This window comes from Miscanthus floridulus, chromosome 17, assembly GCF_019320115.1.
Source record: "Miscanthus floridulus cultivar M001 chromosome 17, ASM1932011v1, whole genome shotgun sequence".
Taxonomy (NCBI): Eukaryota; Viridiplantae; Streptophyta; class Magnoliopsida; order Poales; family Poaceae; genus Miscanthus; species Miscanthus floridulus.
Window position 1 is genome coordinate 63,707,634 of NC_089596.1, and position 27,960 is coordinate 63,735,593.

At 45.2% G+C, this 27,960-nt stretch overlaps 1 protein-coding gene across 1 annotated transcript; it reads left to right on the forward strand.

Moving 5' to 3' along the window:
* The first annotated feature begins 9,499 nt into the window (after positions 1 to 9,499).
* On the forward strand, positions 9,500 to 11,994 carry LOC136517874 (uncharacterized). The gene has a single exon (XM_066511531.1). It carries the CDS (start codon positions 9,691 to 9,693, stop codon positions 11,461 to 11,463), a length of 1,773 nt encoding a protein of 590 aa, XP_066367628.1. The 5' UTR covers positions 9,500 to 9,690; the 3' UTR covers positions 11,464 to 11,994.
* The last annotated feature ends 15,966 nt before the right edge of the window (positions 11,995 to 27,960 follow it).

Here is a 27,960-nt window from a genome sequence, read left to right on the forward strand (position 1 = left end):
TGATTGGTAACTGATGCCTCGCGCTGCGTGCTGATCCCCTTTCGTTCTAGCGGTTTCGCTCGCGCCATGTGCCAATGATGGTGGATGGAATGGAATCACGCACGCAGCCCAGGTCGAGGTCGTGCGTGCATGGATTCTATGGTGTCTTGGGACATGTAGTAGTAGTACAGGACGCTGTGCGAATCCAGATCTGGGAATGCATGGAAGATGCTGCCGCTGCCGCCGCCGCTGCCGCCGCCCCCTGCAACATGGGAGGCTGTGCGGCGGCTGGTTGGTTGGTTGGTGACGTTCGTCACGCTGCGAAGTTCCAGGCTAGTGCTACGTCCAGCCAGCGCCAGGGGACACGGCACGGTACAAAACAGTGTGTCTGGTCTACTGGTTGGGTGCAACGAATCATAGCGTAGCAAGGAAAGCATCGTCGGTGCCGGTGCGGTGTGGATCCCGGGCGGGGCTCGGGATTCGAGCGAGGTCAACAGGTGTCGGGGCGCCGTGATTGGAGGACTCCGTACGTGCGGAACATTTTTGCCATGGATGGACGGCACGACGGCCGTGCTTGGTGAAGCCACAGAGAGGGCCTGGACTATGGACAAGCCGCGGACGCAGCAGGTGGCCACTTCGCCGAAAGTTTTTTTTTTTTTTTTGCACGTAGTAGTACGTAAGCACCGACAACGGTCGGCAATTTTATGGAACATTTTACTTGTAATGGCAGCAACTCTTGCATTGCATGGGACCAAATCGAGTTTTCATTTCAAAAGTGGGGACGTCGTCATGACTCGTGAGCAATCGGATCAACGTGGCTCCGTGGCTGCCGTCAGGTCATTGTCGCCACGATTACCATTGATGAGAAAGGAGGCTCCCACCCTCCTGTTTTACGCATAGACTTTACTGGTGAGCCTATATGAGTAACAAGAAAGATGTGAGGGAAGAGTAGCACAAAGAGAAAATCCCTGAGCGAGATTGGTAGCAGAAGCAACCATCATTTAGGAGCACCATAGTCCGTTTGCCGGCGCCAACTTTTGCAGCAGAACGCAAGTGCACTTTTGTCATGGGAAGTACGTGGCCTTTCTCTACCTTTGTTAACTAACGAGATCCACCGCCTAGCTATCGGTGCATGTGATTCTTGCAACGCCGCTTTTTTCGGCAGGGTTTAGAACTTCATTATGCCGACCGGCCGAGCGTACTGGTCTGGTCGGCCGTAAACTTCTGGGCCAAGCGTACTGGTCTGGTCGGCCGTAAACTTCTGGGCCAGGCCGTCCAGACAGAATTCACCCGTCTAGGCCGGTGTAAGGCCTGCTCGTCTGCTCGGGCTACGTGCTGGGCCGATTGAGCTTTCTCCCGCTGAAGATTAAGAGCATTTTGTTTCATTTCTCTCGCTCAATTGTTCTTGTTCGTTGGCAAGGCGGGCGAGGGCGACAAATTCTCCCTCTGCTGTCACCGCTTTTGTTCTGATGAAGTCTGAGCTCCAGATGATCGGCGATTCACCGATCTTACGAAATGGCTCGAGCTGCCGAAGCACGTCGTCTCTGCTTCGCGTTCGGGAATACGAGGAAACGGTGCGACAACGCTACGTGTGTTTACTTTACGCGGCACGGAGCATTTGCATCCAGCTGACTCGTTTACAGGAAGCTGACGTTTATTCTGCGTTCTAAGGCCCTGTTTGGTTCCAAATAAGATCTTGTTTGGTTTTCATAAGTCAGATGACTTATTAAGTCAGGTGATTTAAAACCAATGACTTATAAGTCATGTCTGTTTGGTTGTAGATGACTTATAAGCTTATTAAAGGTGTGGGCCCCACACGAAAAAGGGTGACTTATAAATTTTAAGCAGGGGTTAACCAACTTAAAACTTATAAGCAGGGGTGACTTATAAGTTGATGGTGTTTGACAAAATAAGTCACTTTTTTCACTTTTTAACTTATAAGTAAGTGACTTATTCGGAACCAAACATGCCTTATGGAACAAACAGGGCCTAAAATGAGCGGAATTGCCAGAAAACCCAGGGAAAACGACGTCGGCCGGCCAGTCGCCAGTCGGTGATCTACCTACAGACTACAGTTCTTTTGTCTCCTCGTATATGGATCCAGCAGCCACGTACTCGACACGGTTTCAGAGCCTGTGTATGGTTGGGATCGACCATGTGGGGTAGAGTGGCATTTAGTGCTCGGCAGCCCATCTTTTGTTTGGCTGGGGACGACAATCTGGAGCCTTTTTCTTTTTTTGTTGACAGCAATCTGGAGCCAATTGTTGACCCCGGACGAAACTTGTATTGTACAGTGAAGCTTGGCTCGGAATTGCGTTGTTGTCCATCCCCAGTACGTTAGCGTTGGGGTTGGGGTAGTGGCAGCGTTGAAGCTTGTCAGATATTAATAGCCACTTGTTAACCATCAGGCAGTCATGAAAACGGTACGGATATTTTCAGACCATATTCGAAACCGAATCCGTTTAGAGGGGTTAAGATCTGTCCGTATCCGAGTCCGGATATCCAACATCCGATACCGTATCCGTATCCGAATATTCAAATCGCATATTTATGATGTCGATATCCAATCGTATCCTATCCGACATAGTTGACACTATCCGTATTCGAATCCAAATCCGGACAGAAATATGAAAACAAATATAATATCGGTGATATCCGTCCGTATCCGATCCGTTTTCATCCCTACCGGCAGGTCATATGCCCATACATAGATCCTGTTTGCTAAGGGTGCGCTTGAAAGAGATTCTTCGAGAGATGTTTCTAAAAGTAAAGCGGTAAATTCCTATCAAACGTTTCTAGGATTCGGAATCACAACCAAAAAAAAAAATCTTCCAGTTCTTCATGAAACCTGTAAAACTGGTAAACATGTTTCATAGGAGCTCTAGGACATTGTCTTTGTCAAGGTACGTTGCTACACAAGTTATCGGCTATAAGGTCCCGAATAGGAATGTGAAACATGCACATGCCACATTTGACGAGTGCGGGTGGACGTGCAAATTCCATCCCTCTGTGCATGCTTGCAATTTCACATGTGGGTGCTCTATTAGGATGATGATCCAGTCCAACCCGTGGGTGCTACACCTGATAAGTGCAGGTGTGGGTGTACAGTTTTTCACCTGTAGGTGAGGCACTCAACTCGACATATCGGGCTTCGCGACCAAAATTTGCCATGTCAAAGTTTTAGCAGCCAAATGTTGGGTAAAAAAAAGGTACCAAAGATTTGGCAAGTCAAATATGAGAAGTTGGCAAATTTTGGTAGGTAACCAAATACAAGCCAAAATCATGGCTTGCCAAATCTTTGGTTTGGTAAATTTTGGAAGTGAACCCAGCAGTCCCATTATCATCCTTACTCCTGAATGGAAACAGGGTTATACCGACTAATGAGTCGACTGAGTTATTAACTTTTACGAATCGATGCTTCATTGATAAATCTAAATATATATACCGACCAATGTGGAGTGGGTACAACTTGATATACCGACTGATGGTTCGTCAGAAATTTATACTGACTGACGGTTCATCAGAAGGGGTAAAATTTAGACGATGAACTCTAATTTCAGATCAGACAAACAAGTGGACAAGCACATATGACCTGTATGAGAACGTTCTTGTGTTGTGTGTAAAACTCCACACCACTGGTTGAGACAAAGAAACCATCTCACTGGGTTGCATTCTTTATTGCCCGCAGCAGATCTAGTAACGATCCATCAATCACTCAGCACCGTATATATTCATTGAACCATGACAGGAATCATATGCTAGTACCAGTACTAGTACATACTAGTACCACGGAGGCGAAGGGAACACAGTATTAATACTAGTACTACTCCAATGTACATACTCCTTACTAAAAACAATAAAGTCGTTTTCGACAGCGCACGGTCTTTAAAGCATAATTTTGACTACTTACTTTTATAAAGATATTTATTAAAAAGTGATATATGTAAATTTTTGTGAAATTATTTTTCAAGACAAATCTATACATATGGTTTTTACATTTTTAAACTCAACAACTTTGACATGACAAATTTTGGTCACGAACCAAGCAGGGTTGTTTGATTTATATTATTAATGTATGACCAAAACCTTGTCCAAAACGACTTCATTTTTTTTTAAGTATGGATGAAGTAAAAAACAGGCTGTGGACCGTGGTCCACAACGATCAGGTTGCAATCAAAAACTAAAAGCTCCATTAAGATTAAGGCCCTGTTTGATTCATGAGTGGGCTAAAGTTTAGTCATGGGGCTGTTTGATTCAGGAGTTAAAGATTAGCCATGTACCCTAACATGTCTATTTATCCTTAATTAATATTTATGCACATAACTAAAAGAAGATAGGTGGAGGTAATGAGTGTCTTTTGATAAGAAAGTATCACTTTTAGTCCTTTTTAGTCGGAGGGGGTAATGGAAAAAGGCTGAGCTAAAGTCTAGCCCTCACTTTTAGCCCTTCTGTCTAGAATCACGAGACCTAAAAGATGAAAAAAAGAGGTGGGCTAAACCAGTGCCGGCCCTAAGGGGTGGGCAGGAGGTGCGACGGTCGAGGGCCCTCGCGGGATGGGGGCCCAAGCCCAAGTATATAATACTCCATACCCTTTAGCTATAGTCCATTAGGATTTAAGATTAATGAGAAGATGCAGCGGCCCATCAGCAAAAGGAGTCGTCGGCCTCTTTCTTTCCGGGAGGCAAGGAGCCGAGCCGCCAACACCCGCACACGTGCACATAGCGATTGCGAGTCGCGACTTCCGGACTTCTGGCGAGACGGGAGACTGCGAGACACGCAGTGCTGATCACAGTTCACCACGCGATCACCAGCGCAGATCACCGAGACACCGATGCTCGAGTTCCAGTCTTCCAGAAGCCAGACGACGGCGTTCCAGACGACGATGACGACCAGGTAGCTGAAGCAGGGCTCGACGAAGACGACAACATCTGATCTTGGTTATTGCCTTCTGCCCTTTTTTGTGATTTGTGAATCTTGGTTCTGAATAAGTTCATATCCAAATTGTCTAGGCCCTAGGTTTTTTTTTCTTTGTTCAATTTTTGTCTAGTACTTTATACTCATATAGTTATGTTTTTCTTGTAATTTAGGTCAGGTGTTAGAATTTTAGAATGTTACCTAAGAAACATTTGTCGAGAGAGACCGTCGCGACAAGTTCGCCATAGGGCCCTCAAAATCCTAGGACCGGCACTTTGCTAAACTTTAGCCAAGGATCATGCCTAAAGAGCAACAGTACCGGTTCTCTCAACTGTCCGTCGCAGCGCACCCCACTTTCTCATTCTTTGATTGATTCTTTCGTGAAACCACCTTTCCCTCCACTCACGTAATTAGGCATCAAAAGCCGGTGCCACTCTCTCGGTTGACAACGAGCGTGGCCCTTCTTTTTCTGAGATGCCCTTTTCTCGTTTGAAGAACACGGAAAAAATAGAGAATTTAACGCATCGAGGCACAAAGTGTGCTGCACTTGCAAATAAGTGTTCGCTAGGAGTAGCTGTTTACCCGTGCAATTACATGCGTACGGACGGTTGTATATAAAAAGAAAGAGGCGAAACAGTCCGCTTGTTTGCCAACCGTGCTGCCATCGTGATCTGCCGAACTTTCCTTCCATTCCATTCCGTCTGCATGCAATGCAAGAACCACTTGCCTGCGGGTCAATCTGTCACTGTACGACCTGCCACGGGCCTAGCCAACCAACCCCGGACCTACCACATGAATGCTCGAACCGACCATTGGGAGCTGAAAAAAGAGCAATCGGTACAGCTCGTTAAGAAACGAACAACCACTTCACAGCGAGAAATTTCGATGTCTGACCCTCAGCGGCCAGCAAAAACACCCGACACGGACAACGCAGTGGCAGCTCAAGCAGCTGGGGCAGCAGCACGACACGGCGCCACCTGCCGCGCACCGATCTCCATTGATGCGCCGTGGCACCGTGAGTGAGGCCCCCGGCAGATCAGCAGGAGCCAGGAGGCGAGGCGCACCGCACACCACCCAAGGAAAGGAAAAGGGTTTGTGCGATGAGTCAGCCAGACAGTGAGACAGCCACTCAGGTGGAGGTGGGTCATCGTCTCCTACCCTCGAGTCCTCGACGAACAAAACAGATGGATGGCCGCTTGCCCGCTTCGGGCTTCGGCCGTCCCCGCCTCCCCGGTCGGCGCGGCGGTCCTGGACGGGGGAGAGAGCATGAGCAAGCAGGCCAGACAGACAGCGCGGGCCCAGCACCGCCTCGAAAGGCTGAAAGGGAGGCGGCGCGTGCTGGGACCCCGCCACGTGATCGCAATCGCATAGGATCCTCTGCGTCCGCCGCAGAATTTAGTCGAACTGTAGCAGAAGAGATGCCGCAACGGAAGCCGGCTGGCTCATCATTCCGTCGTCATCGTCAGTACTCATAATCCGTATCCGGCGGCAGAAGATTTCGCAGGATCATTGCCGGGGAAAGAGGACGAGAGAAATGGGGGGTGCCCGGACTTGATCACGTGCATGTCCACCAAGGTCCTCCTATGTGGGTCAAAGAATTTGGATTTTTTCTGCGAAAAATAAAATTGGTTTCTATAAAATTTCTTAGGAAAGGAATCACGTTATAGTGTTTGCAATAAAGGAAAGTTGAGAAACAATAGTAGTGCACAACATATAGAAAATAAAACATCCACTGTAACTCAAAAAAAATCTTTGCTCCCTCTCTCTATATGCTTGCTCATGTTTTTGTATTTTTTTTTCTCTATATGGGTCTGATTGGTTGGCTTCCAAAATATGTCGAGCCATGATTTTGGCTATTGTTTGATTTGCTAGCAAAACTTGCTAACCTCTCACATTTGGCTTGCCAAATTCATGACAAAATTTTTATCTAACTTTGGCTTGCCAAATCTTTAGCATGACAAATTTTAGCCACAAACCGATCAGGCCCTATATTCCAAACAGCTCAAAATATTGAGTCCCGTGTTTTGAAATCTTATAGTTTTCACTATTAAATTAACTCTATCTTATTTGTGCGTTTTTTCTATTGCTCTGCTTTGTATTTCTTTGTTGCAAACAGTCCCTAATAATAATAGAGATATTAAGTTAATCTAACATTATTTTTATAAATATTGGGAGAGTTGCTATAGCTGTACCCGATATATCTTCTCCAATATTCATATTAAAGTGAACCCACGTATGTGTAGAAAAAATGACTTTAAAAAAGTGATGGTTGGGATGAGCCTCATGCTACTAGAGAGTTACAACTCTCCTTTATTTAAGAGGAGATGAGAAACATGTTGGCGGTCACTAAAAAAGAGGTATTTGGAGTCTGTTGGATTAAGAAAGAAACATGTTAGCTTTTAATGTTAGAAGTATTAGAAAAATGTTGGAGATGTTCTTATCTGAACGCAATTCAGCAATGCATCACAACGGAGCGACGTTTTCAAAGGCCTGTTTGAATGCAAAAACAAACAACATGTTTAAGTTATTCTTAATTACCACCTTAGACTAGCTAATGAGCTAGCGAGAATAACTACAGTCTCACTAAGGAGGTGAAAATAGTTTAGATATTGTCGGTACAGAAAGTGACCAACAAGTGAATATTTGTAGTTTTGCCATACGTTGTGATCGAAGGTGGCCTAGCACTCAATGACACAGGATTTATACTGGTTCAGGCAACGTGCCCTACGTCCAGTTTGGGTCGGTTAGTGACTTTATTCATGAGCCCAGGTGCTTGAAGTTTGCAGTGGCGTTACAAACGAGGAGGAGAAAGAAGAGGTGTACAGGAGGTCCGGTCGAAAGGGCCAAGAGCGATAGGAGCTACGCTATGAGCTAAGTGTTCAAGCGTGTGCTTGGAGTCCGAACCTGGTGGTTCTGTGGTCGTGAGCTAGTGAACTTGATCGGTGCTTGTTATCTTCAAGAAGGGCTCTTCCTCTGTTGGAGGGGGCGCGTCCCCTTTTATAGATAAAGGAGATGGCTTTACAAGTGAGAGAGTGAGGGTACGTATGCTACCGAGCCTTGTTGCCCACACCTATCGAGCCTTGTTGCCCACGTCAGTGGGTACAAGATAATAGTAGGTGCCTACAACACTGTTGATGTCACTGTTGAATGTGAGATGCATACGGAAGGTCGTGCTGCCTTTTTCAGAGATGGTGGACGTCGGTACCTGCAAATATTGTTTGATGCCTAGAGGCATATGAGGAGTCTCGCTATGTTCACCCGGTACGGTAAATCCTGACGCCCATACCGCTATCGATGCCCAGAGGTACGTGGGGGGTCTTACCGTATGAGAGTTTTAGCGGCCCCTACAATACTGTAGAGGGAGATGTCGGCGCCTATAATACTATTTATGTCAGGGTGGCTGCAGAGTACTGTTCCGTACAGGGTATGGTCCCTGGTACAGTGGTTTTAATTTTTGAGCCTTGCCTTGCTTTTCTCCGCACGTCTTCTGATTCCTACTGAGCGGGCGTCCCCGGTCGGATGGCTCCAGTCGACTCTGAGTGCGCTGGTCGGAGAAGAGCGGTGAGCAGGGTTCCTGCGAACCCGGGTCGGAGTCGAAAGTAGTGTTTTGGGCCAAGTCTTCCGATCGGAGAGGCCGTCCGGAGGCGGCTGGAGTCGAAGCGAACGCTCCGGTCGGAGAGGTGGGTCGAAGCTGCTGATGAGCGGGCGCTGTTCCTCTTCGGCCAGACCTTCCGGTCGGTGACTGGACCACCCTTCCGGCCTGTCGCTTTAGACTCTTGGGTCGAGCCTTGACATAGAAACCGGTCCCCGAGGGACCCCGAGTTTATGAACCCGACAGATATTTTTCCAACTAATAGAAGGGCTTCGGTACCCTATAATGAAACATACTATTTGTAAATCCAAAAATTCAATATCCCTATTTATGTCCCAATACTCAAATTAGTGTGTGTGTGTGTGTGTGTATATATATATATATATATATATATATATATATATATATATATATATATATATATATATATATATATAATCAACATCCTTTCATATTTTATCCAAATTATTTGTAATTCAATTAATTCTACGAAATATTATAACTATCTTTATTCCTTACCCTAAATAACTGTCGTAAATTTGTAGAAAATACATGCAACATTTGTATCTCTATATCAATGTATTACGAAAATAAATTCAACGATGTATTTAATAATATTAATTTTGTATTATAAATATTACATTAATATTTTCTTATATATATTTAGTTAAAGTTGTTTATCGGAAAGCGAAAATGATATTTATTTAGTGAATGAGGGATTATATATACCTGTTCAAATCCAATCCGTTTATCGTGCTCCCTGGCCTTCAGCCCGTCACCCGTTTGGCTTACTTGTTTCACTTGTTTCAGTTTATTTTAGCTTATTTTTTCTCGCAGAACACTATTGAACAGCTGAAGCTACGCGGAACCAGTCGATACACAGCAGTTGTGTGTACCAGCGGAACGCTGTAAAACACGTTCCTATTTTCTTCGAGACTAAAAAAAAAACACATTCCTTGCATTTCGGGTGTGCCTTTATCATCACGCCCAGTCTGACCTGACCTGCGTCGGCGTCGTCCAGACCAGCAAGTCCCAAAAAAACCCCAAGCGGCAAACGAAAACCTCGGCCGCTCGCGTTCGCCTCGCCACCATCCGACCCAGCGCCCCCCTGCTCCCCGCCCCGCGCGAGCAGCGCCCTCGCACACGCGGACGCATGCGAGGCCACACCGCGCCTAGCTAGCCCCAAGTAGCAACCCCGCCCGGCAATGTCGCCGCCCCACTCGGCGCCCCACCACCCACCCCTCGCCGCCGGGGACGCCAAGAAGCAGCCACACCTCGGGGCCAACCCCACCCCCAACAAGAAGGCCTCCTGCTTCGGCGGCGGGGGCGACCATCACCCCAAGAAGCCCGGCCCCTCCGCAGCCAAGCTCGCGCTCGCGTCCTTCCTCGCCGTCATCCTCCTCCTCGCCGCCGACGCCTCCCTTACCGGCGCCGGCGCGCACCCCCGCCTGCGGCAGCAGTACCTGCATTACGTCGGCGTCGGCGTTGGCGGCGGAGGCGGAGGCGGCACCGACTCGCTCTCGTGGCTCTCCGTGCCGGACCGCCCCAACTTCACCGACGACCTACTCGCGCGGTGGCTCGCGCCCGGGGGCTCCCCGTGCCGGGACGCGCGCACGGCGAACATCTCCGTCGGGGTTCTCGACGACGCCGCGGCGAGGGGGGAGGCCACCACTCTCGGCGCGGGCCAGATCCACGAGGTCACGTTCTGGGCGCTGGACGAGGCCGGGCAGCGCCGCTGCCTCGGCGGGGACTACTTTGAGGTCGACCTCTCCGGGGACGCCTGGAAGTCGCGGCCCCCCATCGTGGACCACGGCGACGGCTCCTACTCCTTCCGCCTCCAGGTCGCGCCGCGCTTCGCCGTGGGGGAGTTCCGCCTCACCGTCGTCCTCCTCTTCCGCAGCTTCGAGGGGCTCAAGTTCTCCTCCTCGAGGTTCAAGTACCGCGCCGAGCTGCGCCGCATCCCCCTCCTGTTCCGACCGGACAAGAACGCGTCCCTGCCGGCGCTGGAGACGTGCCGCGCCGCGGACTTCTCTCGCGATGTCTGGTCGGGACGGTGGACGCGGCTTGCCAAGAACGACAACTGCGAGGACGTCGACGCCGCGGGGCGGTACCGGTGCCTGGAGCCGGACCACCCGTGCGAGGCACCGTGGTGCGACGGGCCGCTCGGCGCGCTGGAGAGCAACGGCTGGGTGTACTCGGCGCACTGCTCCTTCAAGCTCTTTGCGGCCGATGTGGCGTGGCGGTGCCTTGACGGCAAGTGGGTCTTCTTCTGGGGCGACTCCAACCACGTCGACACCATCCGGAACCTCCTCACCTTCGTCCTCGGCATCACGGATACGTCTGCCGTGACGCGCCGGTTCGATGCAGTGTTCACCAATCCCAGTGGCGGGGCAGAGACTGTGAGGATCACGAGCATCTTCAACGGCCACTGGAACATGAGCATGAACTATCTCGGCTTGCATTCCCTCCGGAACAGAGGGTTTCGGCAGCTCATCCGGTCCTACTTCATGTCGGGTGATCGTGTCCCAGACGTCGTGGTTCTGAACTCTGGCCTGCACGATGGCTGCTACTGGACGAGCGTCCGCGCCTACGCGCAGGGTGCGGATTTTGCAGCACAGTTCTGGTCCGGAGTCATGGACAAAGTCCGGGCTCGTGGGCATGCAGTGCCTAGGGTGTTCTACCGGTCGACGATTGCCACTGGGGGCTATGCTAGGGACCTGGCATTCAATCCAAACAAGATGGAGGCGTTCAATGGTGTGCTCGTTGAGAAGATGAGGCAGTACGGGGTGCTCACTGGTGGAGTGATCGACAATTTTGACATGACATTCCCATGGCACTACGACAACCGTTGCAATGACGGTGTGCACTACGGGCGTGCACCAGCGAGGCTAGTGTGGCGGGATGGCAAGATCGGGCACCAGTACTTCGTGGACCTGATGCTGGGGCATGTGCTCCTCAATGCCATCTGCAATGGATGAGAATTGCTGGTTACATGTTCTGTAAGTTTCTGGTGCTCCAATTGTGTAAACTGAAATAGGATGGTTAGGGGACTCAATTTGTGGTGATGAGATATCGACACTTGGGTAGTGCAGTACGCGTGTAAATCTGATGGAGGCAGAGGGCGTGGTTTAGCTGGAGCAATTTGTATGGTAAAACATTTGATCTCTCAGCTAAGTGTATTGGCCTGATCTTGCTCAAGCAAGGAAGATCGAGTCCGGTTAGAGCTAGTGATGAGTGAAAATCAGGCGCATGTAAATATATATAGCATGACTATTTGAGAACATTTAGTGCTGCACAAAATTATGTAGGTCCAGTTATATTGTTCAGTGCTAGTTTGCTTCCTTATTAATGTTCAGTTCTGTTCATTGTTCTTTGTGATTGTGTCTTGCAACTATCAGGTATGCAAATATAGAAATGTTAACTGCTGGAGTGGTTTGCTGATGTTTCTTTGTGTGCTCCAGTTTGATGTGTTTTAGGTAAATAAAGCAAGGCATGTGATATGCAGAAAAGACAGACAATGGAATTACTTTTTTTAGTGCAAAGAGTAGTGATCAGAAATGTGATTGTAAAGCTTATGTGCAAAGAGTACTACTACTATAAATTGCGTGATGCCGTCGCAGTCTTACTATCTGGAAAGGGGCCTTTTCTGATCTAAAGTTGGGTACTCTTAGCAACATGCTAAAAACATCATATTATTGCCAACAATCCCTGTTCGCTTGAACTTATCAGCACAGCTTATCAGTCATGGTACAGTGTTTTGCTCTCACAACAAATAAGCATCAGCTGACTTATTAGCCAAATTTTAGCGAAACGATGGTCAGTAAATGTATTGTTCAGTTTGTTTCAATATTGGTCGTTTTGACTTAGGCTGTGTTTAGATGGCGAATTTTTTTGCAAAATGCTATTGTAGCACTTTTCGTTGTTATTTGGCAATTAGTGTACAATCGTAGACTAATTAGACTTAAAAGATTCGTCTCGTGAATTACGGCTAAACTGTGTAATTAGTTTTATTTTTTATCTATATTTAATGCTTTATGCATGTGTCCAAAAATCCGATGTGATGGGGAATCTTGAAAAATTTTCTGGACCACTAAACTGGACCTTAAGATGCAAACAAGCAAGTAGAGTAGAAAACGAACACACATGGTGCCGTATCTTCGGGTGTTGTTTATACACATGTCCCCATTTGGTGTTTCGAGTTAAGCAACAGTGATGAGTGGAGAATGGTCAAATGAACCGGTGTCTTGCTTTGTGTGCACTTCAGTACTTCAGTCTTGCTTCGTTCAAGAGCATGATTTGAGCCCACGGGTAGGCATTGCCTGCGGTATCGATATGCTTTGTTGCCCCCCGCCCCCCTGAACACGAATCTTGCTGCGTGCCACTTGCAGTCTAGTCTCATAAACTACTATTTCAGAAGGGCAGAGCTTATTCCAGTGCTATGACTTGTGACCAGAAACATGATTGTGAACCCTGTGTATTTCCCAGTTTTCTAGTACAGGACTACCTTAAGCAAACCTTTTCTGAATCCGCAGTCGAAAAGCTTTGGCAAACATGCGACTAGCATAGTTGCATCAGATGGCTGTGAAACATACAGCAAGGCAGGTTCTCTTTTTGCTCAAACAAAGGCCAAATTCAGCAAACCCAAATTCAGTTGGCTCAAATTGGCACATGAACATACACAGAAGGAACTGGAGTGTAACACAGCCTGTTTCGCTTTTCCTGGTGTGACTTGAAAGTTTGAAACAAGGCAAGTATGCACGGCCACGGTGGAGTGCCTTCGGGTGTTCCCACAAAGGCTCCTATTTCGTTCTCTTCTTTCCCATCCTTGCAGCTGAGGACTAGAAGCCAATTCACAACACAGAAGTGGCGAAAAGAAATGAGGGTGTTCAAACTAGAATAAACATGTGTTGTTGTTTTGTTTGTGTGTGTGCAGTTGTCATGCACCAGCGCTGCTCCCCTACTTGGAGTAGACACCCTGAACATGAGCAGCAGACAGCTCAGGCATTGTTCCTGTGAACTCTTGCTCGTCTCCTGTAACGAGCAATCTAATCAAGTATACTAATGGCTGTGTGTCACCAGCAATCTAATCAAATATACTAACGTCGAGAGCCAGGACCAGGAGGAGACGACCGTCTTGCGTCATACTCCATCCATCCAAAAATATATAAAATTCTAGATTTTAGATAGATCAAACATTTTTAAGTTTGATCAAGTTTTCAGAAAAAATAACAATATTTATATCTCGAATTAGATTTAGTATGAAAACATATTCCATGATCAATCTAATAATATTTATTCGGTATCATAAATATTCATAAATTTTTATATAGGTTTGGCCAAACATTGTTTGACTCATCGGAAGTGAGAGAGCGTTCTTCCTACCTTACTAAGCCATTTTGTCACGCGGAGACAGGCAACATAGAGTGGGTGGCACGAACAACAACACACAACCAAATTTCCTTAGCACTGATTTACGGAGATGAGATATCACATCATCAATAGGGAAATTCATGTGTTAATCTGACAGGGGACGATAAAGAGGGCCTATTTGGTTGGTGGTCTGGCCAACTTACCTAGGCTAGACAACCCCGTCCAACCCTAGGCCATCAAAAATGGACATTGCTACCCCGTCCAGAAGGGGCTTTCTCAGGGTCCAATTCAAATAGGTCCACAGTGCCTGCGATGCCCATATCAATAGTACGAATTGCAAGTGTGTATGCGCAATTGGTTATTTTTTTCAAGATGAAACCGCACTACTACATAAAAGATTTTTAGAGACGGTTAAAATCGATTTTCAGAGGCAGTTTGAAAAAAACCGCTATAATGCCACCGATTGTAAAAATAAGTGATTTTCAGAGACGGTTTTACTAAAAATCGATTTTCAAAGACGGTTCTCTTAAGACAACCACAACTAAAAATTGATTTTCAGAGACGGTCCCTAAAAATAATTTTCTGATTTTTTTAAAAATCATTTAGAGTCTAATAAAAATAGAAAAAATATTTTTAATATAGCTCGAAGGGCTGAGGACTGGCCACAGCTCACAAGATTTTAGATGTATTTTTCACTCGTTTTAAATAAGTGCAGACACTGGGATTCAAACTCACAACCTCTTCCTCACGCGTTTCATCCTCTACCACCGCACCACACAATCACTTTGACTAGTTCAAGATGTTGTCTATTTGTACTAATATGTATGAATCTTGTAATCAATATTTTATCTCATAAACAATCTTAAATGAGAAAACTTTCAACTACAAAGTTTTAGATCTCGTCGAGCACTACAACTTTCATATAGGATATTTCTCCATCCAAGGTAATTTGAAAAATTCAAAACTTTAGAATTCAAAATCTGAGACTTAATTTATATTTTTGGAACCCTAAATGATCTTAAACAAAAAATTTATCAACTATAAAGTTTTAGATCTCGTCGAGATCTACAATTTTGATATAAATTTTATCTTGATCCAACTTCATTTAAAAAAGATATGAATTTATTTATGCTGCAGCTATTTTTAAGGACGCTTGACTTAGTCATCCGCCTCTGAAAATCGATTTTTAGTTGCGGTTGTCCTAAGAGAACCGCCTCTAAAATCACTCATTTTCAGAGACGGTTGACATTAGCAACCATCCTTAAAAATAACATTTTCATTCAGAGGCGGTTCTCTTAATGGAACCGCCTCTAAAAATGGATACATTTTTAGAAGCAGATTTTTTAATGGAACCATCCCTAAAAATAAATCTTCAGTGATGGTCATGGAGCTACAGTGTTCCCAGACGACGTTAGAGGCGGCGTGCTAGTTTAACCGCCTCTAATAGAAAAAGAAGACGTCCCTAAAAATCTTTTTTGTACCAGTGCCAAGTATAGAAGGACATTTTAAGAGGGAACTCAAAGCGCTCATATGTCGTAGATTGGTTCAAGTAACTTTTCTAAAATCTTACATAAATGTTTAAAATTAAAAGATGAACAATATGTTGTGTTCAGACGCTACGATCCATAATTCCATGTACACATCAAGCTTCTTCTGTGAGCTGAGGACGTCGATGTTGAGCCGTGTGGTACTCTGTTGGTACATCTACTGCCAGCTTGGTCGTTTGTGATTTTTGGGCTGCGTCTACTGCTGCATGCTGTTATAGAAACTGCTATAAAATATGTTTGCTGTTTACAGCTACAGTAACTGCCACCGCAGCTGCCCCAAAAAAAAAAAATTTGCAGCGAACGCACCCATATGTTCAAATGTCTGTTTTTTGTGCTGGTGCTTGCCCGTGTGCCATTTGCCAGAGCCAACGCCTGGCATCCTTGGCAATGTGCCTGTTGCGCTTCCCGCAGCTGTTTTCAGGTGGGAACGAGGGAGATGTTTAGTTCTTACCGCCTCCATCCCAAATTATAAGTTATTCCAAGAATCTTGGAGAGTAAAAACATCTCAAATTTAACTAAATTTATATAATATAAGATAATAACATTTATGATGCCAACTAAATATCATTAGACTCTTTATTAATTATATTTTTATAGTATACCTATTTAATGTCATAAATATTTGTAATTCTCTCTATAACTTTGGTCAAACTTGAGATGTTTTGACTCTCCAAAATTCTTAGAATGACTTATAATTTAGAATGGAGGTAGTAGAAGCCAATCCAAAAATTGGCCATTGACAGGCTAGTACGTTTGGTTTGGTTTGTGTTGGGGGGAAGGCGCCCCTGGCAGGACCCCCACCTGGCACTTAGCCTCACTCCGCCCTTCATAGATGCCTTGACTGCGGGCCGTCACCCTCGCGGCAGGGGTTTTCTTCTCACTCCCTCCATTTAGGTACCTGCATCAGGATTTGGCCCGAAGGTTACAAATAGCGAGGAAGGCACATGATCGGCGAAAGGATGGGAGAACCTTTGACGAACGTGACAAGGGTTCGCCGAAGGTGGCAAGCGCAGCCGCACAAGAAACTGGCGGCGGCCCCCGTTTGGGTTAGGAGTGGTTGGACAGGCGTGCGGAGGACCCCAATGCCCTCAGTCGTTGTATTGGCGCCGTCAACCATTTGCCAACCCTTTTGTAATTTCACCAGGGCTCCGGGTATGGACAATAAATACCTGGGGACACTTATGTTCAAACAAGGCCGTTTGGGTAATTTAATGGGTAATTAATCCACATTTATTTCTTGCTCTCCCTACGGGATACCCTCTCCTACGTTCGTTTGCATTCGCCCTTTCTCCTGTGGGAAACCCTCAGCCTCCCCCGCCTAGCCTCTAGCGAGGGTGGGAGATTAGAAGTGACCCTATAGTTTGGTTTTCCCCACCCAACGTGGTTAAATTGTAGTTTAGTTCGCTGGCACATTTGGTTCTAGGGAATAATTTTTAGTACCCGGATCCAAACGTCTTAAACTCTTGATGTATTTCCGTTATTCAATAATGCAAATGGAGAAATCCTCGGTTTGAAAAAAAATTGTAGTTTAGTTTTGTCTCTTTGCACGGTTAAATCTGGGCGTTGTAATTCACAGGTTGAATTTTGACTGGCCGCTGAAATTCGCTACGGCGTCCGAGGTGCTTGAGGAAGAAAAAAATTCGCCATGGTTTGAGATCGGAGAGAAGAAGGCGGCAACTCACCCTGTTATGCAGTACTACTTCAGCAGTACTTTTTAGCGAACGAACAGTATTTTTCTCTCATAACAATTCAGCAGCAGCAGCCAAATTTCAACGACACGGCCGCCTGTGTCAAGCTTCAAGAGGAATGCACCGCCGCACTTGGCTCAATGGATTTTCTTCGAATAACCGAGTGGAATACGGTAGTCGTACTCCCTCATTTTACCTTTTCGAACCGCACAATTTGTTATTATACACCTACATACACATCGTAGTAAGAATTATATATATAGAAAAGGAAAAAGTTCACATTACCTTTCTCAACTTTTACGAAAGTCTGCTTTTCCTCCCTGAATTCTAAAACCGGATAAACCACCTCCTTGAACTTTTAAAACCGTTCGTTTTACCTCCCTGACTGGTTATAAGCGGTTTTCAAAGATGGTTTTTATCATTTTCTTTTTTATTTATTTCGGTTGAATCTTTGAAAAATTATAATAAATCACAGAAAAAATCATAAAATGAAAAATCCAATTTTTTTTGGACTCCACACGAGTAGATCTACATAGTGAACATATAATATGATATGCTTTAGTATTATTTTTTTGTTGTAGCTTTCGATCTATGCTTTTCTATAATTAATTCATAGCTGCAGTTTCTATGGTCCAATTGTGGTGACATTTTTATGGTGGGCTAATTATTATATGCTTGAACTATAGTAAAAATTTCATACTGATTGGATCATAAAAAGCATAGACAAAAGCTACAACAAAAAATTTGTACTAAAGCACACCATTTTATATATTCACTGTGTAAATCTACTCATGTGGAGTCCAACAAAATTGAATTTTCTATTATATGATTTTTCTGTGATTTACTATGATTTTTCAAAGATTCAGCCAAAATAAATAAAAAAGAATAAGACAAAACTGTATTTGAAAACCGCTTATAGCCTGTCAGGGAGGTAAAACGAACGGTTTTAAAAGTTCAAGGAAGTGATTTATCCGGTTTCAGAGTTCAGGAGGAAAAGTAGACTTTCGTAAAAGTTGAGAAAGATAACGTGGACTTTTTTCTATAGAAAAATTCAAAACGAGGAGTAACTTTTAGATTGGAACACTATACCTACGGGGTCTCAATTCTAGCCCAGCCCAGGTTGTAATATAGCTGCATGCAAACGGCCTATCCGGATTTTGTATCTCCCAAGAGCATTCTATGGGCCGAGCGAGCACACATTCAACGAAACTTTTTTCTAGTTGCTAAAAAAAATTCGAAACTTCGGAACTTTTTTCTAAATCAGTTTTCCAATGATATGATAGGCCTTGGCTGCAGGAAGGGTCGCATAAAAGAATGTACTTCCACCGCTTAAAAAGAGCACGATTTTAGATTTAGACGGCTTAAGTCAAACATTTTAAAATTTAACTGAATCTATAAAAAGTATAACATATATATATCTTTAAATAGATTTAATATTAATGTATATTTTATACTTCGTCTAATAATGTTTATTTGGTATCATAAACGTTAGTATTTTTTATTTAAATTTAAGAAAACTTGAGAATAATCAAGCTAGAATAAATGTACGGACTGTACGGACTTGTTAGCGTCGAGACGTCCAATCCGGGGCGCTAGCATCTAGACGGTGCCCGCACAACGAGCGAACGAGCGCCATAGCGCATCGGGCTTGCGAGCAAGCAGCAGGCCCGCGCCGCCTCGAACGTCGCTTGCACCGCCAGCCGCTTCCCACGCGCATCCCATGTGCAACCCGATCTACTTTTAAAACATGCAGATACAATAGTTGCAACATACAAAAGAAGACAGATGAAATACTTGAAACAAGCGTTTGAAACACTTGCAAAAACGTCTAAAAACACTTAAAAATCATTGCAAACATATGCAACATCCAGATGAAATACTTACAAGATACGTATGAAACACCTAAAACATATGCTTACAACATGCATGTATATGAAACATCTAGATCTACTTTTACAACATTTAGATAAAACACTTGCAACACATGTCTAGAACAGATGAAACATTTAGAACATATACTTGAAATATATGTGTATATCCATTGCAACAGTGCAGCATCCCGATTTACTTTTGCAACATCGATATACAACACTTGCAAACATACCTCTGAAACATCTGAAACAACTCTTACAACATGCGCTTTCAGCAAAACTTAGCAAGCGGGCGGGCGGAGCACTTCACAACGAGATCTGATGCTAGGTCACGGTGGAGAAGGAGGATGGCAGTAGGCAGGCGGCTGCGCGGCCCCCAGTGAGCGGCGGCACCCCTAGCGAGCGACACTTGTAGTGAAGGCGGCAATGGCAGTCGGGCAGGTGTGGCCTCATATGGCGAGGCACCCCCGTGGTGAAGAAGGTCGCGACGGGCGGGTGTCGTGCCCAAGGCGAGGCGCCCCGCACTAGAGAAGGCCGCGGCGAGCAGCAATCACGCTAGAGAAGGCGAGCAGCGAGCGAGCGGTGGGGAACGCCGCGATGGCTGTGCGAGTTGGAAAATATCGTTGTCTTTTTTTAGAGAAGCCGTGAAGGAAGGTAGAGGGGAGCAGGACTGTTGTGTTGGTAGCACGCATGCCCGAGAAGCGCGGCGTCTAGATGATCGGACGCACACACCACAACATTTCCGATAAACTTATGCAATGACCTAGAGTTTGGTTGTTCTGCACAGGCGAACCATATTTGATAAAATTGTGTTTACTTGTTAATGTTTTGTTGCATTTAGTCACCAACATATTCTAGTTTAGGTTCATGTTCCTACTTTCCTAGTAGAGGTATGGGAAATGAGAATATTTTATTTTTGTCTGCACATCGACTTGTGCAACATGATCCAATACGGTATACCAGCTAATGCAACATTTGGTCTGCTGTTCAATAAGAGCATCTTCAAGAGTATTTCTACTCTAAATTATTATTTGGAATTATTTGAATAAACATCGCAACATAGAGAGTTAACCTAACTCTCCATCTTTGGTTAGTTAGAAATACATAATAGAGGAAGACTATGTTTGGATATATCCAATTTAAAAGTTATTAGAGGGTATTTTTTTTAACAAAATCTCTATTTCTCCATATTTCGAAGGATATAGAATCTCTTCGAGTTACTCTAATAATAAGGTCACTAAAGTAGACGTCGGTTTACATTATTTGATGTTTTAGAGTTCCGTAGAGAGTGTAAGGAAAATGGACCCTAGTCCCATTTACTTTGGATTTTGGTGTTTGATGACCAACACAACCAAGTTGGACTAATGAATTTGCAAGTGATTGTTTTGTAGTTCAATAGGGTGCAAGACGTGACTTGGACGAAGACGACGTGGTGATCCGATGATCAACACCATAAGCAAGACCTTAGGAGCATAAGAGAAGACCCAAGATATCAAGCAAAGTCCAAGCACGAAGATACGAACCAAGCCGTATGCAAGATCACGAAGAAACGAGCTCACAGAGATGACCGGACGCTGGATGAAATTGACCGGATGATCCGATCAAGAGGCTCAGCAACAGCAGGCGTCAGCAGCAGCGACCGGACACTAAGTACTGAAATCGACCGGACGCACCGATGGTACAGTTCATCTTCACCGGCAACATTTTCAGTATTGACCGGACGCTGGCGGTAAATCGACCGAACATAGGACTGCAGCGTCCGATCGAGTACAGAAAGGTTCCAGAGCGGTGAAATTGTGACTGGACACGTTCGGTGACATATGACCGGACACTGGCAGCGTCCGATCAGTTGATCGTGGCTCTAATGGTCGGGACGACCGGACGCGTCCGGTCAGGACGTGATCAACGTCCGGTCAGTAGCAGAAAAGCGGAAGTTCATCCCCAATGGCTACTTTCTCAGTGGGGCTTATAAATACAACCCCAAACCGACCAAATGAGCAGGGTGGAGCTGAGGAAACATATCAAGGGTGTTGATACACCATTTTAGTGATTTTCACTTGCATAGTGCTTAGTGTTTTATTAGGTGATTAGCGTAGATGCTTTGCGAAGTGCTTAGGTTGATTAGACCACAACTTATGCGCTTGCTATAGGTTTAGGCCTAGTGTTTAGTGAGGTTTACATACCTCTTACTACTCGGTGCTTGCGTGCACCATTGTTGTACATCGGAGGGGCTTATAGTCTTGCGAGATCACACCAACCACATTTGTGGTGTGGCCGCCACCGTGTACCGAAGGGAACAAGGCTCGCGGTGTTTCGGCCGGAAGCTTGATAGTGAAGACGATGGAGAGCATTCGAGAGAGGCTTGCCAGAAGGCATGTCAAAGACCCACTTGCGCGTGGGGAAGGTCCGAGGCTATCCACGAAGTTACCCAACCGAGAGCTTGGCTCTTGCGAGGGATTCCTTGCGAGGGTCTCCAACAAGGACTAGGGGGAAGTTTGCGCACTTCTCGATAGCTTGATAAAAATACTAGAGTCGTCGATGGGAGTTTGCATATCTCTATCTTGCTCTTTAGCTTCCGCATTTACATTGATTGTATTACTCCTTTTGCGATAGAGATAGCAACACACTAGTAAAACCGTAGTTGCACATTTAGATAGTTTATCTATTGCATAGGTTTTGCTAGGGTTAGAAAAAGGGGGCATAGTTTAGATTTAGAATTTTAAGTTGCCTAATTCACCCCCCTCTTAGATATCATAGTCCTCTTCAATTGGTATTAGAGCCGATTGGCTCAATTTGGATCTTTGGCTTAACCACCGTTGAGCCAACGCTATTTAGAGTGGTTGGAATGGATACATCTAGGCCTCCGTACTTTGATGGCACTAACTTCCCCTACTATAAAGCTAGAATAACTTGCTACCTTGAGGCAGTTGATTTAGGCGTTTGGAGAGTCACTCGTGATGGGATGAAACATATTAAGAATCCCGATAAACCCATAAAAAGTGAAGAAAAAGAAATGCATTTCAATGCTAGAGCTAAAAATTGCTTGTTTGAATCATTTAGTATGGATGTGTTTAACCAAGTGTTCATTTTAAATATGGCACATGAAATTTGGTTAAAACTTCAAGAGCTCCATGACGGCACATCTAATGTCCGTGAGCAAAAACATTGTCTAGCTAAACACAATTATGATTCATTTACAATGAATGATGATGAGTTTATTCGTGATATGTATTCTCGTTTGAATCTAATTATCAATGAGCTCCATTCAATAGGATTAACAAAGCTAGACGATGCAGACATCGTGAGGAAGATCATCTCCATGCTACCACAAAAGAAATATGCAAGCATCATCACCATCCTTCACAACATGGAGGACTTAAGCACCATGACCTCACCCATAGTCATTGGTAAGATAGTGACATTTGAAATGTCATGAAAGATGGGTCAAGAAGAAGTCTCTTCATCATGCAAAGGCAAAGCTCTCGCATATAGCGAAAAAAAGAAGATGAAGGGCAAGCAAGTTGAGAGAAGCTCAAGCTCAAGCTCCTCAAGTGAAGATGAAGAAGAAGATGAGGACGATGATGATGATGATGAAGATTCAAGTGATGATGATCAATCTTCCTCCTCCACCTCTGATCTTAATGAAGAATCAATCAAACTAATCAACAAGGTGGAAAAGATGATCCAAAGGCTCAATGTCAAGGGTGTGCCCATCCAAATTCAAGATCTCATTTTTACCAATCAAAGAAATGAGCAAAGAAAGAGAGGATACTATGGATGTGATGAGTTGGGGCACTTTGTAGAAGTTTGTCCAAACAAGCCGACACCCAAGACAAAGAAGAAGGCATGCAAGAACCAAGCCCTCACATCAATAAGGAAATGGGATGATTCTTCAAGTGAAGAAGAAGACCATCAGAAGAGGCGAGGGCGCAAGCACTCATCATCAAGCTCTTCTCATGTGTGCCTTATGACACGAGGTAATGAAAGCTCATCCTCTAGTGAGAGTGATAGTGATGATGAAATGCCTTCTTATGATGAAATTGTACAATAAAATCTTAATTATGCTAAAGTTTACACTAGTCAACAAAAGAAGCTCGAAAAATTAAAAGCAAAGCTAGATAGTTCACAAGAAGCATATAGAACTTTGCTTGAATAATATGAGAACTTTGCTAATCTCAATGTTGAACTATCTACTAAAATTGAGCAATTTGAGGCTAGTGCAACAACAACTGCATGCACAATCAATGATGAGCAACTTGTAAAGAAAAATGAAAAATTAAAAGAAAAGTTAGCTAGCTCACAAGATGCTTATAAAAGTTTGCTTGCGAAAATGGAAACCATGTGCAAACATTGTGATGAGCTAACTAATAAAGTTGCTAATCTTGAAGCTGTTAGTATAGCCCCCACCAAGGCATCTAAAAGGAAAAGTTCTATCTTTAACATGTCTAAAAAGGATGCCTCTACTTCTTGTAACGATTTATATTTAGACTCATCTTTGTGTAACTAAGTTTGTGTTGAGAAAGTTGTTGTGGATACATGCACACAAGAGGTTACAAAGGAGAATGAGCAACTCAAGCAAGAAGTGGCTTGCCTCACTAAAGACTTGACTCAAGTGAAAGTCAAGGCAAAGCAAGCCTAACTTCATCAAGATAACACCGTCAAGGGTGTGAAGAAGCTTGATGAAGGACAAACCATGGTTTGCTACGTGTGCCACAAGGAAGGTCACAAGTCCTATGAGTGCAAGGTGAAGAATGGGGGAGGAGCAAAGAAGAAAGAGAAGAAGCAAATAAGCAAGCTCTCCAACACCTACACCAACAAGGTGGACAAGAAGGCCTCCACACCATACTTGTTAAAGAAGAAGAAAAATGACAAGGTGGTGGCCATCAAGGTGAACAAGCAAGCCAATGATGGGGTCAAACACTTTTGGGTGCTAAAGGAAATCATTTCTAACATGAAGAGCACCAAGAATGTTTGGATCCCAAAAGGGAAGTGAGAAGTCCGATAGACTTCGGGGAATTTGGAGACTTGGCAAAGTATGGATGCATTTCATGGGGTGCATCATGATGGATAAAATCATTGCCAAGTGGGTTAGTGAATACTATGGACCCAAATTCCCCTCCCCATATTAGGTAACTAGATTCAATTTTCTTCAAGTAGTATCAATTTGCATTTCCTACAAGTGGTATTTCTTATAAATTGGTATCTTTAAGCATCTAGTTACTCGTCATGCCTAGGTTTGTATTTGTATGCTTATATATATTTTTTGTCATGCATACACTAGGTATATCTTATGGTAGGATTGCTCAGTTTTATTCTTATTGCTTGGAGCAATCCTACATGGTTTAAAATTGCTTAGGAGCACGTCACATAGCTTGTCTTTTGATTGTTCATCTAATATGTGCCAAAGTCCAAATTGTAGATAATCTCTCCTGAATATCGCCTTCGAAAATGACTCTCACATTCATGTGATGTCATCTCTCAAGTGGTATTTTTATTCTAAAATCAATGTGCATATTTCCTACAAGTATTCCATACCTATGTGCACAAATTTAGGGGGAGGTTACTCTACAAGTTGGATGCCTTGAGACTAACACCTTTTCAAGCTTATCATGTGTGTAGTTGAAAGCTCTAGTTTGGTTTTGGTTAATTGATGAAACCCTAAGTGCTAACCTAGTTTATCAAGATGATTATGAGATAGGTAGCACTACTCCAAGTGATGAAGCAATGGCGAAGATCATGACAATGGTGATGGCAAGGTTATGGTCAAATGCTTAAACTTGGAAAAGAAGAAAGAGAAAAACAAAAGGCTCAAGGCAAAGGTATAAAATGTAGGAGCCATTTTGTTTTAGTGATCAAGACACTTAGTGAGTGTGATCATATTTAGGATAGATAGCCATACTATTAAGAGGAGTGAAACTCGTATCGAAATGCGGTTATCAAAGTGCCACTAGATGCTCTAATTCATTGCATATGCATTTAGGATCTAGTGGAGTGCTAACATCCTTGAAAATGTTTGTGAAAATATGCTAACACATGTGCATAAGGTGATACACTTGGTGGTTGGCACATTTGATCAAGGGTGGTGAAGTTTGGGAGCAAGAGTAAGGAACTCCACCGGTGGAGTGTCCGCCCGTAGAGTACGGACAGTCCGACGGTGCCACCGGCACCCTAGATAGAAAAATTGGAGGTCACTGTAAGTGACCGGACACTGGCCTTGGTTGGACCAGAGCGTCCGGTCAGTGGCAGCAGAGGGTGCATGTTTTGGTCTTCGACCGGACGCTGGTGCTAAAAGCGACTGGACGCTGGCAGGGTGCATCCGGTCAGTGTTGACGTACGCTGATGTAGGGCATACAGAAGAGAAGTTGAGTGACCGGATGCTGGGTGAGTCCGGTCGAGCATGATCGGACGCGTCCGGTCATGAAATCTCACGTTTGGAACCTTACTGGAAACGACCGGACGCTGAGATCCAGCGTCCGGTCACTTTGTAACTGACGCGTCTAGTCATGTCATGACTGTTGAGATCAGATGACACCTGTTGAACGCAGGATGACACGTGGCTTACATCGATTGACCGGACGCTGGGTCTAGAGTCCAGTCAGTCTGACCGGAGCATCCGGTTAGCCCGCAGTATGCCCAGTGAAGGGGTACAATGGCTCTATTTCATGGGGGCTTCTATTTAAGCCCCTTGGTCGGCTCAAGCTCACTCTGTTGCATATTTTCATTGACATAGCAACCTTGTGAGCTTAGCCAAAGTCCTCCCACTCATCTCCATCATTGATTCATCATCTTTGTGAGATTGGGAGAGAATTCAAGTGCATTGCTTGAGTGATTGCATCTAGAGGCACTTGGTATTCGTGTTGCGCTACGGATTTCACTTGTTACTCTTGGTGGTTGCCACCACCTAGACGGCTCGGTGTAGCGGTGGAGGATCGGCACGAGTTGGTGATTGTTCGTGGCTGTCTCCGGTGATTGTGAGGGGAGTTGTACCTTCCCCAACGGAGCGCCGAAAGGTAACTCTAGTAAATTGCTCGTGTCATTGAGTTACCTCACTTGTGGGTCGGTTCTTGCGGTGTCCTATCATGTGGATGAGGTTTGTAAAACACCTCGTAGCCACCGAACCACCAAGTGTTGGTCGACACAACGGGGACGTAGCATGTTGGCAAGCACGTGAACCTCGGGAGAAAATCGATTGTCTCTTGTCTTTGGCATTCTCCCAGTGATTGACTATATATTCATCTTGTGATTGGTTCATCCCCTACACGTCGGTATAATCACCCTACTCACTTATTTACATTCTAGCAAACTAGTTGACACAAGCTCTTTAGTGTAATTAGAATTGAGAGCTTGCCTTATTATTTACATTCATCTAGTTGAGCTCTTTAGAGTAGCAAGGTTGAGAGCTCTTAGTGAGTAATTACATAGCAAGTTTGTGTGCCTAAGTAATCATTGCAACTAGAATTGTTGGATAGATGGCTTACAACCCTTATAAAGCTAGAGCAAGTTTGCATTACGCTATTTGTCATACTAATTAAATTGCTCTAGTTGATTTGTAGATTTTTAAATAGGCTATTCACCCCCCCTCTAGCCATATTAGGACCTTTCAAGTGGTATTGGAGCCATGGTCACCGTTTGATTGAAGGCTTAATGTCGGGGACCTAATACCAGGGTACCCCAGAAGGTGGAACCGATAACCACCGAACGCGAAAAACTTTTGGACGCATAAGGGCTCCATGTCATCCTTGTACGAGTGACAGGAGTTCGGTTCCGCCTCGCCCGACACCTTTCGGACGGGCTCGGTCTCGCCCGAGGGCCGAGGGATAAACTCCGTCTCGCCCGACGCCTTGAGGGCAGGCTCGGTCTCGCCCGAGGGCTGAGGGATGAATTCCGTCTCGCCCGACCCCGGAGGGGCAGGGTCAGCCTCACCCAACGCCTTTAGTGGGATAACCCTGCCTCACCCCAAAAGCTCAAGGCTAATCTCCGCCTCGCCCGACACCTATAGGGCGGACTCGGTCTCGCCCGAAGGCAAAGGGATGGATTCCGCCTCGCCCGATCCCAGAGGGATAGGGTTAGTCTCGCCCAAGAGATAGGGATTGATCTCCGCCTCACTCGACGGCCCAGAACGAGCCTCGCCCTGATCGATATCTATCCCACGTAATGATGGGTACAGGACGAGACAAGACGTTTGGGTCAACCATGGCTCCAACGACCATACCCTGCGCCCTGGCAGGAAAAGGACTGCTAGGGAACAACAGGACTGATGCTTTAGACCCTTCCGGGCGACCGCTGAGCCCAAAAGGTTTTACAGGTGCGTGCATCTCACTCTGTAGAGTTGTAGGCGCCACCTTCAGCTCTGGGACACGGAACCCAACGAAGATACACGACAACCGCTACGCTCCAGGAACGGATTTGCTATCTCCACGAACGACGGATACTCCGTCACCGCGCTGTGAACCCGAGGGAGCGGGGCCCTCTTCCAGACCCCTCAGGTCCTCCTAGTCAGAGGGCCTTGGCCACGGCGCAACATCGGACCCCGACCCCGAATTCTCCCAACAAGAATCATGGGAACCAAAAGGCGTATGGAGCAAGGCTGGGGGGAGGCTCCTAAGTCAAAACCACTGTACTACAGCCCATACCCTGGGGGCAGCATGCTGTGACTAATCTGACATCCTACAGAGATATCGACAACATCGTAAGCACTTATCTTCCTGCGCACTCATCAGGATGGGGGACCGGACCAGGTAGACATGAGCCACAAGACTAAGTAGAGTACGCATCCTGGAGCCTTCACCCTTGTAAAGCCAGCCCCTTCATCTATAAAAGGGGATGGGCTTACTCCATCAAAGACGGAAAAAATAGGACCGAACAATAGAACGCACTCACACACATTCAAGCAGCTCCGAAGCTCTTGACCACCTTTCAATCCTTCGATTAGAGACTTGGGACCAGTCCTTCTATCGGCAGTTTGTATCCCTTACTACAGATCGTTTATGGTGCTAATA

Bases quoted from the DNA above. Each gene is read 5' to 3' on its own strand.
- LOC136517874 (XM_066511531.1), top strand. From the start codon at position 9,691: ATGTCGCCGCCCCACTCGGCGCCCCACCACCCACCCCTCGCCGCCGGG.